Source organism: Schistocerca piceifrons, chromosome 9 (assembly GCF_021461385.2).
Source record: "Schistocerca piceifrons isolate TAMUIC-IGC-003096 chromosome 9, iqSchPice1.1, whole genome shotgun sequence".
Taxonomy (NCBI): domain Eukaryota; kingdom Metazoa; phylum Arthropoda; class Insecta; order Orthoptera; family Acrididae; genus Schistocerca; species Schistocerca piceifrons.
This window is the reverse complement of record NC_060146.1, coordinates 219791225-219805940: the sequence shown is the minus strand read 5'-3', so window position 1 is coordinate 219805940 and position 14716 is coordinate 219791225. Positions and strand designations below refer to the sequence as shown.

At 41.0% G+C, this 14716-nt stretch overlaps 1 protein-coding gene across 1 annotated transcript in view; it reads right to left on the bottom strand.

The window, feature by feature from the left end:
* The window catches only part of LOC124717192 (gamma-interferon-inducible lysosomal thiol reductase-like), a 94804-nt gene that overhangs the window by 24185 nt on the left and 55903 nt on the right, over nucleotides 1–14716 (bottom strand). The window contains exons 3-4 of the mRNA XM_047243970.1: nucleotides 14253–14426; nucleotides 2487–2633 (exon numbers count right to left, since the gene is read on the bottom strand). Coding sequence (XP_047099926.1) covers nucleotides 2487–2633; nucleotides 14253–14426 — 321 coding nt within the window. The remainder of the gene's footprint in view (nucleotides 1–2486; nucleotides 2634–14252; nucleotides 14427–14716) is intronic.

Below are 14716 nucleotides of genomic sequence, written 5' to 3'. Positions count from 1 at the left end.
ATGATCAGCAATTTATGTCATGGCCTCCATGCTCTCCCAACTTAACCCCATGCGATTTCTTTCTGTGGGGTTATATGAAAGATTCAGTGTTTAAACCTCCTCTACCAAGAAACGTGCCAGAACTGCGAGCTCGCATCAACGATGCTTTCGAACTCATTGATGGGGACATGCTGTGCCGAGTGTGGGAGGAACTTGATTATCGGCTTGATGTCTGCCAAATCACTAAAGGGGCACATATCGAACATTTGTGAATGCCTAAACACACTTTTTGAGTTTTTGTATGTGTGTGCAAAGCATTGTGAAAATATCTCATATAATAAAGTTATTGTAGAGCTGTGAAATCGCTTCAATCATTTGTAATAACCCTGTAATAAGTCACCAACTGAAATGTTTCCTGGATATCTCTTTGACAGTTTTTGGCCAAGTAATGCAATACATTAGCTGGAAGGTAGGAATGTAACACCTCGGTTCAGTTTACAGTGATAAAAGCTATAGAAAGAATAATTTAAAATTAAGAATACAATTTTTAGAGGGGAAAATAGTGTAGAATCAGAGTTTGGTAATTGCAGATCAAAATTATAGTATATCAGCAAGTGGTTTAACATCTAAGTACAGCAAAGCCACAGAAGCTCCGTCATGGAGAAGGCAGTGACGTTAAACTCTTGTGACGAAAAACCTATAAAAAGGCGTGATTGTCATTATTGCCGCCTTTTTTCCTTGATTGTTTCATTAAAGGGTGGGGAACCCATGTCAGTCAGTGAGACAATAATTAGATTGGACTTTATCGTGTTAAGATTCACGATAAACTGTTAGAATATTATGGAGATTAAAAGTGATGTAGTGTACGATCTCTGACTGTTGGTAGCAACGGAGTATTAAGGGGATTTTAGGACTTTAGTGCTAGATTGGAACTTTACGGACATATAGATGACAGAAACTCAAATTATCTGCTGATACAAGTGAATTCAGAGGCACCGGTATTCAGATATTAACATGTGAAAGTGTCGTGTGCCATTAGTTGCGAATCTGGACGTAGAGTGCGTGCATATTGGCATTTGCAGACTATTTAGATTCCTCCAGGCTAGGAACCTTTTAAATAGACCATCATTCATCACCATCTTAATCCTTGAATATAGAGTGAAAGTGAAATACGAGAGTGTTGTACTTATTTCATTTACCTAGTACTAATCAGTGAAGGTTTTACGGAACCAAAGCTATTCAGCAGTAAGTCACCACCATCTAGCGGAAAGCGCAGGCATTAACTAACACACTAACTGTAGTGAACATTTATGTGTTCTACAGACTGCTTAATATGAACTTTTGTGACTCTTTGACGTCCCCACTCCCTCTGAAAGGTGGCACAGGCTGTCTTAATCATAAGAGGGGAGAGTTTTAGCCGGGCAAATTACTAAATAAAAGCGATATTTACAAGACTCACAGTAATAGCAAAACACAAGGCCCGCACCTCATCGGAGAGTCATCACTGCCATGTCGGGAAGTAAAGCCAGAAAACCTACTGATGATATGTATCTACGAGCAGACGTCGACGTGGAGTACCTAAAAAGGGAACCACAAGAGAGTTGGGGATGCTTCAGCTGCTAATGTCAAAATGCCTCTTTGTTGTTACCTATGTCTTAAGTTGAAAATCTCTATCTCTCTCTCTCTCTCTCTCTCCCCCCCCCCCCCCCCCCTCCTCTCTCTATTTCTCTTCCTCTCTCTTTCTCCCCAAATCAGTATCCACCTATACCATGCATGCCTCAAATCGTTGACTTCTTATGCTTTTCAGCAAGCTGCTGATTGCTGAAAACCTGACAACATACTCCTTCTCTGCACGCTACTAAATGACATGTTTCTCTTCTTTTGTAAACCACATAAAAAACTTTTTACACTCAGAAAACAACTTCACACAGTACCCTGTCTGCTTGACAAGTACAGTTCAAATACATTCACAATAAACAGGGTCACAATTCACAGCAGACCCTCTTATGTCGAACTTAATTTTGTTCCGTGACTTCCTTATGCAATGTCATGGCCATCTTCCTCCACAGAGGCCAGTGCAACTCTGATGACCCATCAGCTGAAGGAAACACTAAGAACAAATATCACCAAACATTAGCTGCTGCCAGCATTGGCCTGTTCAGTAACAACATTGTCTCCATTACTATTCAATCAATGCGCACATTCCGAGAAACCCCATGCTCGATGCACATTCTCCACATTCCAATCTACATTAAATAAATTTTCTTCAGCAGTCAATGATCATCACTCATCAGTGCTAAATACACTGTGCAACACATCACTTTAACAAAGTGATATGTCACAATATACAGCTCAAGTAAAAACTAAACTGAGTGCAAGATTGTCTCCCACAAAAATGTGTCCAATTGATCTTTCGCTGTGTGATCATAACTGAGTTTACAGCATTTCGTCTTAAATAATAGTAATATTTACAGTGTGTTAATGTATCTAAGTCTTAAAATACATACCCCATTTAATGTCACTGTTGGTACGAATGTTAAACTAGGATCCAATGAATGGGTAGCATCTCCACATCTTTTCAGCAGCCCTGTTCCTTCCAGTCCTCTAGAACACTGCAGGATTGGTCTCCATGTAATGTTGAGCTTACTGGCACACTGAAACAAGTACCGATATAATCTCACAGTGAGGAGAGAAGATTATCTGAGCATGAAAAGTAGAATTAGCAACTAAACAGATTCAAAAGACCTTGCTTTAAAAACTTAAGAGATACATTTGAACATCCGCAATATTTGCCATGTTTGACATAGCATTTCATGGTTTCAGAGACATGGAAATGCATCTGTCAGTTCTGCAACACAGTGAAGCATACATCAAGTCCAAACATTGATTAAGACGAGCTGTAAAATATTTTCCAGCTGATTACTCTAGCATTACCATTATAGTTTCTTTGTCTCCTTTGGTGTGCCAGTTTCTTTAACATTAGTTTTGTTGTGTTTGGTTTACACATTTATTTTATCACTTTTTACTGTACAATTTTTCATACTTCTACTTTCTTGGTGTTTAGTACCTAGAAAAATAATTTCAAAATAAAAATAGACTGCAACCAAATATACAGGGGAAGACAAAACTTTGCCAACGGAGGTTCAGAGAGTGATCAAAATCATTTGCCAAATGTTTTGACGTGAAGAAGTAAACCAGAATTTAGATTTTGTAGTTGAACAATTGAACTACAGTCAGTGGCATATGGGTCTTTTTCCCCTTCAAAATATCCAGCATCTTAATTTAGGAACAGAAAGTCAACTTTGGTCATTCATTCATTCATGATGTTCCATAGATCATATCTAGATGAAGAGGCTTCAGAGATATGGAACTAGTCAAGATGAACATTGCGAAATTACAAGAAACTTGTATAAACTTCATTTGTTCATTACATTGACAATAAACTGCCATTGCACCAATTCATATTATTTATGATTTTGCTGGCTAAATGTAGCCTATTAAATTAGTATGAAAGCCACTACTAAGAAAAAACTTCTGGTTCCTCAGTTATTTTCCTTAACGTTTACACACACACACACACACACTGGCCATTTTCAAACAAAAGTGTAACCTTCATCCGGGGCCTATTTACAAAATAGAACTAAGTCATCATGAAGTATTGCAATGCACAATGCTTCATTGCATGTAGTTAACAATAATTTTAGTCTGCAAATATATGTAAAAGATAATTTGTAGTAGTGTTGTAGTGGCTGCTGAAGTTTCTTTTTTTTCCTGCCAGCAATATCTTGCTTTGTGCTAGATGGGAACTGGTTGAAGACATTTGAACTGAGTATGTAACCCTTGAATATAGATGTAAACTGCCCTGAGAAGGCCTGCTTACAAAGTTTCAAGTACTGGCTTTCAACGATGACTGTAGGAAATACTGCTATCTCCTACATGTCACTCACATAGGGATCATGAAGACAAGATTAGATTCACTACAGCATGCACAGAAACATATAAACAGTCATTCTTCCTGCACTCCATACATGAACGGAACAGGAAGAAACCCTACTAACTGGTACTTTGGGATGTACTCCCTGCCATGCACTTCATGGTGGTATGCAGGGTATATGGGCTGAATCACCTAAAACTTGCATTGCAGATATTGTGGAATTGGAAAGAGCTATTGATGTGCAGTTTTTATAGAACAGTTTCGTAGTCAGGGACTCATATTGTTAACAAATCAACAGATTTTAATAACACTGAGAAAGTGTATTTTTTCTGCAATTTTTTAAATGGAAAAATGCCTGTTGGCATTAACAAAAAACTAAAGGTACAGTAAATTAAAATGTCAGTGGTGTTTTTTGGAGGATTCTAGTGTGACTCATTAACGAGATATCCTATTTTTTTAAAGTTTTCACACCAACACTTGCTTGTGCCATTCAACCCACCTAGTTGCTCGGTTCAATGTTGTTACGTTTGCTTACAGTGTGCTTGTGTGTTCCTTGAGTGGATTACGACTTAACAGACGGTTAGTTTATGACAGTCCAAGCAGTAGGTCACGAGTGGACAACAGGATTTACCGATGCAGATAAGGCCAACTTACTCACAGTGTATGGAGAGTCTAGGAAGAATTCAATTCATTCTCGTACATGTATGCGGCAAGATATACCACCAGACATCACCCATCTCAGCAATTATTTATTAATCTCTTCAACCAGGTATGTGATAGAAATTGTAGTGTAACACCTAGACAACATAACAGAAGGAAACAAGTGGTGATAGAAGAAGCAAAAATTACTATTCTTCCTGCTGTTGCAGTTAACCCACATGTTAGCTCCTGTGCAATAGCACAAGGAAGTGGCATGAGTCAGGCAAGGATCCTATGAATTCTCCAGTGACATAGGGTCCAGCCTTACCACATCTCTCTGCATAAAGAGCTGCATGGAAAGGATTATGAGAATCATGTTAACTTCTGCACATTGGCATTAAGACAGATACTCCAGATGTATCACTTGCCTTGGTTAGTGAGAAAGCCACATTTATCAATTACAGGCTGGTAAACCACAAAAATATGCACTATTAGTCTGCTTAAAATACCCGTTGGCTTTGCCATGTGTAATGTCAGCACCCACAGAGTCTAAATGTCTGGTGTGGGATAGTGTACCATCAACTCACAGGCCTGTTTTTCATAGACGGAACACCGAACTGACAAAAGTATCGCAGTGTCCTAACAGACCATTTTCCACAGATGCTAGAAGTCATTCCTCTGCAGACTAGGAGGGAGCTGTGGTACGAACATGACGGCCGTCCGGTACCTAGTACACAAAGCAAAGAACTAGCCGTGTCTTCACGAATTGTTTCCAAATTGTTGGATTGGACACAGAGGACCTGCTCCTTGGCCAGCCCATTCACCAGATTTAATGCCAGTAGACTTTTTTTCTGTGGGAAAAGTCGAAAGACACTGTCTACGAGGACATGCCGACTACACCCGACGATGTGCGATGACGTATTATTGCAGCTTGCTCAGACATCTCCGCCGTAATGCTAGGGGGTGTGCAGCAGTCTTTCTGTACTGGCACGAGTTGCCACTGCCAGTGGTTGTTTTGGACACAACCTATGACGGTGAATTGTCTCGTTTCTGGTCAGAATCCACAGAAACAAGGGATGCAATTGTGCAGTTCTTTGCTGTGAGCTACTGCAGATTTTGTACAAGTGTCACTGTGTGAACTTTTCAAAACACAATATCTCATACATGACTTGCACTAGAATCCTTCAGAAAACACCACTAACACACTATTTACGCTACTGTACTTAACTTTCCAGGATTTCTTAACCTCAAACCTTGCCTCACCATAATTCCCCAAATCCCTCAATGTGCGAGGTAATTTTACATCTGCAGAAAGAACCGCAATCCACCACCTAAAATCTGATCCCGAGCTTATTATCATACCAGCTGACAAAGGCTGAACCACTGATGTTTTGAACCACAAGGATTGCCTGGCAGAAGGACTCCACCAGCTGTCAGGGACATCCACCTACAAATCCTGCCACAGTGACCCCATTCCAGAAATCCAGCAGGATCTCCAGTCTCTCCTCAAATTCATAGATCCATACCAGAACCTCATCCCAGAGACTATCTCTCTCCTCACCTCTACCACTCCTTGCTCTCCTACCGTCTACATGCTTCCTGAAGTCCATAAACCCAACCACCCAGGATTCCCCATTGTGCCTGGTTACTGTGTCCCTACTGAAAGGATCTCTACCCCCGTAGACCAACACTTTTAGCTTATTACCCACAGCCTACTGTCCTACATACAAGGGTAATACCAATAGTAAGGTCACCTATTTATAAGTACATGGACCTGTTTATTTCTACAATGGTTTACACCAGTTTACAGCTTGAACACTTAGCTATTTTTCGACACAATCACAATTTCTGTCAATGCATTTTTGTAGACGCTGTGGCATTTTTTGTATGCCCATGTAATACCAGCTCGCCACCATGCTATTCAGAAAGTTATGAACCTCTTCTTTCACCTCGTCACTGGAGCTGAATCACTGGGACCACAATTAATGCTGACAGGTACTGTGAGACTCTGAAAAAACTCAAACAGGTAATTCAGAACCAGAGAAGAGGAATGTTGAGTAAGGGCGTACACATTCTCCATGACAACGCTCGCCACACATCGCTTGGCAAACCGTTGCTCTCCTGAAACAGTTTCAGTGGAACATAGGGTGGGTGCACCTTATACCCTGACTTGGCACCCAGTTTCCTAGGTTAAAAGAACATTTGGCCAGAAAGTGATTCAGCTCTGATGATGAGGTGAAAGAAGAGGTTCATATCTTTCTGAACAGCATGACGGCAAGCTGGTATGACACGAGCATACAAAAACTGCCACAGCGTCTACAAAAATGCATTGACAGAAGTGGTGATTATGTTGAAAAATAGCTAAATGTTCAACCTGTAAACTGATGTAAACCATTGTAAAAATAAATATGTCTATGTACTTATAAAAAAATAGGAGACCTTACCTTTGGGATTACCCTTGTAAAATACACTGTCTTCTCCACTGACTCTTTGCAACTCCTGTTCCTATACCACACAGTACCCTGCTCATCACAATTGATGTCACCTCCATTTATATGAACATCCCTGTTGCCCATGGCCTAGCTGCTGTTGGAAACTATCATTCCCAATGCCCAACAGATTCCAAACCTACAACCTTCAGTCATCATGACAAACTACCCACAATTACTTCTCCTTTGAAGTCATCACCTACAAACAAATCTCGGGTATGGCAATGGGCACCAGCATGACACCATCCTTTGCCAACCTACTCATAGGCCATGTAGAGTAATACTTCCTAACCACCCAGAATTGCAAACTCCCACCTGGTTCAGATTCACTGAGTACATCTTCATGATCTGGACTTAGGGTGAGTACACCCTATCCATCAATATTCCTCCAGAACCTCAATACCTTCTCCTCCATTCGCTTCACATGATCCTCCTCAACCTAACAAGCCACCTTTCTGAATGTTGGCATTCACATCAAAGATGGATACATCAGTACCTCCATGCATATCAAACCTACCAACCACCAGCAATACCTCCACATCAACAGCTGCCACCCATTCCGCACCAAGAAGTCCCTTCCATACAGTATAGCCAGCCACGGCCATTGCATCTGAAGTAATGAGCAGGCCCTCTTGAAATATACCAAGGGTCTCACACAGGCCTTCGTAGACCATAATTCAACTCTCAATTTGTACAGAAACAGACCTCCTCTTCCTTGTCCCTTCAGTCTCCCATTACCTCCCACAGTACCATCATCCTCATGAATCTGTACCACCCAAGACCAGAGTAACTGAATCACATTCTCCGCCAGGGTTTCGACTGCCTCTTGTCATGGCCCGAAGTGAGGAATGCCCTACACATTAACCTCCCCATCTCTCACACAGAGGTATTCCACCACCCACCAAATGTTCACAATATCCTTTTCCATTCCTTCACTACCCTTGCTTCCAATCCCTTACCTCATGGCTTGTATCCATGTAATAGACCTAGATGCAACACCTGTTCCACACATCCTCCGACCACCACCACCTACTACACTCCGCTCATAAGCATCACCTATCCCAACAAAGGCAGGGCTACCTGTGAAACCAGCCATGTGATCTTCAAGCTAACCTGCAACCACTGTGCTGCATTCCATGTGAACATGACAACCAACAAGCTGTCTGTCTGTACGAATGGCCACCGACAAACTGTGCCCAAGAAACAGCTGGACCACCCTGTTGCTGAGCTCACTGTCCAACACAATATTCTTCATTTTAATGACTGGTTCACAACAGGGTGTGACATCTGAATCCTTCCTATCAATGTCAGCTTTTCTGAATAGCACAGGTGGGAACTCTCCTCACAATACATCCTATGTTCCCATATGCTTCCTGGCCTCAGCCATCATTAGTCACTGTCCTACACCCACCTCTTTACTTTTCTCATCCCCCCCCCCCCCCCCACCCTCCCACAATCCAGTGTTTAACTATCCAACTGCATCTAGCTATCACAAACATCACTACATGCTCTAAAGAGCTGCACTTTAATGTCCCCCACCTGTACTCTGCTCTCTCTCCCACTCCTTGCCCCACAATCAGACTGGTTCTCCCACCAAGTGCAGCTGTTTACAGTATGGCCTTGGTAGCCAGAGATCGTGCTGAAATGTGCATGAGCTGCATTTGTGTGAATGTTATCTATTTCAGAAGAAGGCATTTTGGCCAAAAGCTTACATGTTTAGTAGTCTTTCTGTAGTGCTTGTCTGTGACTTAACATCTCTGCACTATGGTAAGTAGCAATTTATCCTTTTCATAAAACTTCCATTATTCCACCTTGCATTTTTCATCGTTCGGTTCCACCCTACTTTTGTATGTCTGCACAAAAGCAAAGTATTTCTACAATCTGTTTATTGGCTAACGATACGAGCCCTTGACTACAAATCCATTCTGTGAAAACTGCACATCAATAGTAACTTCCATTCCCACGATATCTGTGGTGCAAATTTTAGATGATTTACCATGTATATTAATTTGGGTGAAGACATAACTGGAATCTGAATCCTAGATAATGAGGTAAAGTCTATAGAACAATATTTTTGAGCAATTGACAGCCACATTAAAAAGTAGACTTCTGGATAAGCTATCAAGGTCTTTTGTCAGATGAAGGAAAAAACACACACACGCAGCCATTGTTGTCTTCAGGTGCTTGGGCAAGCAGCATTCTTTGCTGGGGGCTGAGGCAGATAATGGTGCTACCAGAGAGTTGTCAGACAGAGAGTGGGAGGGGGGATTGATAGCACATTAGGGGTGGGGGAAGATGCTGAATGGTACCCACGGGAGTGTGCAGGGATGTGGAGGGAGAGGGATGACAGGCTGTTAGGTGCAGAGTTGGGAGGCTGTGCTGAGGGTGGAAATGGGGGAGAGGAGGGAAGCAGAGAAGTGGAAGGGACTATGCAGGCGCACTGGTGGCAGAAAGGAGGGCGGAGGGGGGGGGGGGAGGGGGGGTAGAGGGTAGCCAGCATGTGTGAGGGTGGAGTGGTAGTAGGGAAGGGGTAGAAGACACATGGAGGAGGGGGACTAGAAAAGATTGAGGCTGATGGAAGGTGGCTTATGGGAATGAAGGATATGTTGCAAGGAGAAATTCCACTTGCATAATTCAGAAAATCTGGTGTTGCTAGGAAGAATCCTAATGGCATGGGCTGTGAAGCAGTCATAGAAGTCATCATACCATTTCAGGTGGCATACTTGGCAACTGGACGGTGCAGTTATCTCTCAGTCACAGTTTGGTTGTGGTCATTCACGCGGACAGACAGATGTCAGTGGTAATGCCTACGTAGGATGCTCCACAGTGGTTACTGTCGAGTCGGTAGACCCGTGGCTGCTTACGCAGGTGGCTCTGCTTTTCATGGGGTAGAAGATGCCTGTGAGATGACTGTAGTATGTGATGGTGCTGGGATGTATGGTACACACTTTTCATCAAAATCTTTGATAGTGAACACCAACAAGCCTTGATTGTGAAAGGAGACTGGAGATTAGGATAGAACATCTGTTTTTAATGTATTATCTGTGTTTATGTCCATTTATGTACTTTTATGTATTCTTGATTGTATTTCATCTGTATTGGTATATGCTAAACAAATACATTGATATAAGCCATGGGGAAGAGTGAAGTAGGGACAGACAATGATATTGTATAAGTTGGGTGGACAGCAGAATACAACTATAGGAGTGGCAGTGGGGAGGAGGAGGGGAGGTTAGTGGGTAGGATATTCCTCACATCCTCAGGCACAATGAGATGTAGTCAAAATTCTGTCATGAAACATGATTTTATTGCTACAATCCTGGATGGTAGTGACTCATGAAAGGGGTAATGATTTGTTACGGGTAGAGGATATGTAGGTGATAGTAGGGGACTGGGGAGACCAGGCGCAGGAGATCAGTTTCCGGACAAGGTGAGGAGGGTAATTTCTGCCTGTGAAGGCAGATTCAGAGGGGACTGCTAGTCCCTGAAGATGCGATGACCACAGGTAGCTAGAGGACTTTCCAGTGTGAAATGGGGGCAACTGACAAAGTGGAGGTATTTTGGGTGGTTGGTAGGTTTGATGTGGACAGTGGCTTCAGATGTAGCCATGTGTGAGGTCGATGTTGGCATCAAGGAAGGTGGCTCGCTGGGCTGAGGTGGACCAGCTGAAGTGAATGTGAGAGAAGGTGTTGAGGTTCTGGGGGAATGTGGATAGGGTGGGTGTACTCACCTTGATCCAGACCACGAAGAGGTTATCAATGAATCTGAACAAGGTGAGGATTTGGGACCCTGGGCAGCTAGGAAGGATGCCCTAGACTGGCCACAAATAGGCTAGCATAGTGTTTTATTTATTTATTCTTGTTAGTGCCATGTGGGTGCCTGTGCCTGTTCCACAGATATTTTTGTAGATGATGGTTTCAAAAGAGAAGTAATTAGGGGTGACAGTACAGTTGGTTACCTACTTGTATGTGTGGCTACATGGTGAGTAGCAATATATCATCATTCATAGTGTTTTTCCATCACAGATTCTATATTTTTTGAACATTATTTTTGGACCTTGCATTGCACTTGTACAAACAATAATTCAGCTGAACTGAATTTTATTATCAGAAACAAAAACAATTAAGGCGAAAAGGTAGAGGAAATTGAGTAAGAATTCAGAGACCATTAAAGAGATCTCTGCAAGATGACAATCTACTTCATAAAATTTCTTCTTGCTGACTTCCACTGAATAAATATTTGATGTGCTTTAGGTGTCCTGCCCTAGACGATAATTCCTTATGACAACAGGCAGTGAAAATGTGCACAATAAGCTAATCTATCAGCCTAGTTTTTGGCTCAACACAGTGAGAGGAGGGGCCTGCCACTAGCTGAGCAGAGGACAAGTAGGGCCACACAGCCCAAGTGTCAGGTTGAGGAGGCACGAGGGCGTTTAACTGCCTTACTGACCTAAATCATTTACATAATTTTTTCGTACAATATTGATTCTTTGTACCAGTAATTAAGCTATAAACTGACATTCCAACTACTTCACATAGAATATAAGGACATGTAAGATATTTCATATTCAAAAATATACATGTCAAGTTGTATTTTCTGACTTTGCAAATGTCATTGTGATCATAAATGATTCAGATTCTTTACCCATCATTTGACATCAGTACAAGCAATAGACTTTATCAGTATACTTTTTAATTACTTGCGATGTGAAACTAAAAAGAAAAACACATTTTTACAGAGTAATGTTCACATTGGGCATTTGTAAGGATTCTTCCACTGACTGCTCGTATGTCATTCAGCTTTTTCTTAAGCAGTTTGACTGGCACATTTTGAGTGTGTTTAGAACATTTGGTATACACTTTGATTTCCCCATAAACATGGCTATTATGAGTTTCCTCTACTTTGTTACATTATAATACCAGAGATGTTCTACAAGTTCTAGTATTACTTTGATTGTATTAGGTAGTTCAGATAGTATGTGATTAATACTCTCAACAACATTTAAATTTATTTCTGTTAAGCTCCTATATTTAATGAACAAAGGCTTGCAATTTGTTGTCTTATGTACCCCTGGCATTATTCTGTTTACCTTTTCCTGCATTACAAAAATGTCATCTACTCTTTTGCTCTCTGCCCCCCCCCCCCCCCCCGCCCCCCTCCCCCCAGTGTAATAATCCACACTTTAAACAAATTTAAAAATGCCTAATATTGTATTATTCCTTGTTAAGTTTCACAGGCCATCTGTCTCTTCAGCAGATGTCACTCTGCCAACTTGAGAGTTCGAAGTTAGTTTCTTATCATGTATAGTTCCACAATATTTTACATTTATTTTGTCCATATTGGCAATCTTTGCTACACTGAACCATATATTACAGGTCTTTTTGTGTTTAACAGCAAACCATTTGCATCAAACTAAGATACTGGACTCTCTTTCACCAAATTCATATTGTTTATAATGTCCTTTGATACAGTGATCTGAAAAAGAGAAGTTGTACCATTTGCACATGTCTTTACATCAGTATTTTCAGGGAAGTCATTTATTTATACAAAGAACGAATGTGGTCCTAATATTGGTGTGTGTGTGTGTGTGTGTGTGTGTGTGTGTGTGTGTGTGTGTGTGTGTGTTTATGCAATCATCTATAGGAGAGTGGTGTACCTTCTTTGTTTTTGTTTATTGTTTCAATCCTTCAATCCTAGAGCATACCCAGAGCACAATGTACCCCATAAATCCAAATAAAAATCAAATCAGATCAATAGACAAATAACCCTGATTAGCCCCTGAAAGTTCATCAGGAAAGATCAAACTCACTATGAAGATTGTTTTCTTGCTAACAGACAGCAGTCAAAAATCAGATAAAATATTTGTGCAAATACTTGATTTCGGTAGCTGATGTACCTTCATGTGGAAATAGAAAATAAATTGGGGGGCACAGGGGAAAACAGGACTGTTCAGGGATGTTCATGGATCAGGTAAGTCACTCAACTAAGACCTCAAATCTTTGGAGGTAACAGTAGATATTGTTTAATCAGAGAGAAGTTGTGAATGTGCTCAGTTAGACAGAGACAAAGAAGATCAGAGAATACAAGCTCACATAACACAGAAATTGGCAGCAAGGAAAGTTAAAGTATACAGCTAAGGAGATTCTTTCATTCATTGTACAGCACTGGTTTATTTTCCACAACATCACTGCTCAACTGTTTGTCAGTTTGGCTTTTATAAAGCATTCTCCTCAAAGCAACCACACATCAGCTTGAAAACATAGTCATACAACAGCTAAACAGCCAAAACTATCATTTTTATATTTTGGATGCTGCCAAAGACTACTTGGGTATCTAAAATGATATTGTATTACTGGGATTCCTCTTGTATGGACTCAGAATGGAACACAACGGTAAGCGAAAGGCCACACTGACAGCACACTACAAAGAGTTAAAATACTCAAACTCAGGATACGTAATTCCACAAGGTTTGATACTGGCTCTCTTCCTGTTCCCAGACTACATAATTACATCTCAATCACTTTAACATACTGTTCAATAAATGTAATACTTGCTGACGACAAGTACACTAATTGAGGGTCAAAACAACCATACATAACACAATCCAAATGAAACGTGAACAGACATATGGCTGCTTTATAGCAAACAGTTTAAGTCTTAACCTCATAAAAACATATCATGCAATTTCAAACAAACAGAAAAAGCACCTGAAGTAGACAGTAAAGTGCTGAATGAAATAAGAATTTAAAAATTTCCTTGTGACTCAACTGGGTAACAAGTTAAACTGCTTTTCAACAATAATACTATGCACTGATCATTTAAAGTTTATTATCACATTGTGTATCATGGGAAAATTCAGTTGCAAAAACTAATAATATATGAGACAGAACTTATATCATAGTGTCAATGTCCTTCAGGAGGCAAAATGTGTATTACTGTCGAGCAGAATGTGACAATATTATGAAAAGGAAAGTTGCTACTCACCATATAGTGGCAATGCTGAGTTGCAGACAGGCACAAAAAAAGGTAGGCACAACAAAAAGACTGCCCCTTTTGTGACAGTCTTTTTGTTGTGCCCATCTGTGACTCAGCATCTCCACTATATCGTGAGTGGCAACTTTCCTTTTCATAGTATTATTGATTCAGAAAGTGACTTCTTTTTAGGCATAACATCAGCCTCCATGAGTTTTAAGATCTTTGTATTGACTCACTTCTTGTCCAGCTGCCTCTGGAACTGTGTCATTTCTGATCATACACTCCACAAACCTAAGCTGCTGCTCTTTGTCCTGAACTATCACAGCTGCACATGCATGGATCTTGTTTCCTTGACATTCAGTCGGTCCATGCTGGCAGGTAAACACATAACCCCATGGTGTCAGCCGAGTCTGCAAACAGTAAAAGAAAACATCACAATGTTGAGGAGCAAGATTTTGGGACACCATTCCACACTGTGGCTGACTGATCTGCACGATATGAGAATATCTGTTTGGAAGAATAAAGATGCATCAGAGAAATTTCTATTCTGAAAAAGGGATTATAGGCTTGAGCTATAAAGTAATGCACTCAGACCTGGTACAGAAGCAAATAACCAGAGCCACTTCCTCATTCCCTCAAACCCAGAACCTCCCTCAGAAGAACCCCGAAAGTGCCCCACTTGTGACAGCATACTTTCCGG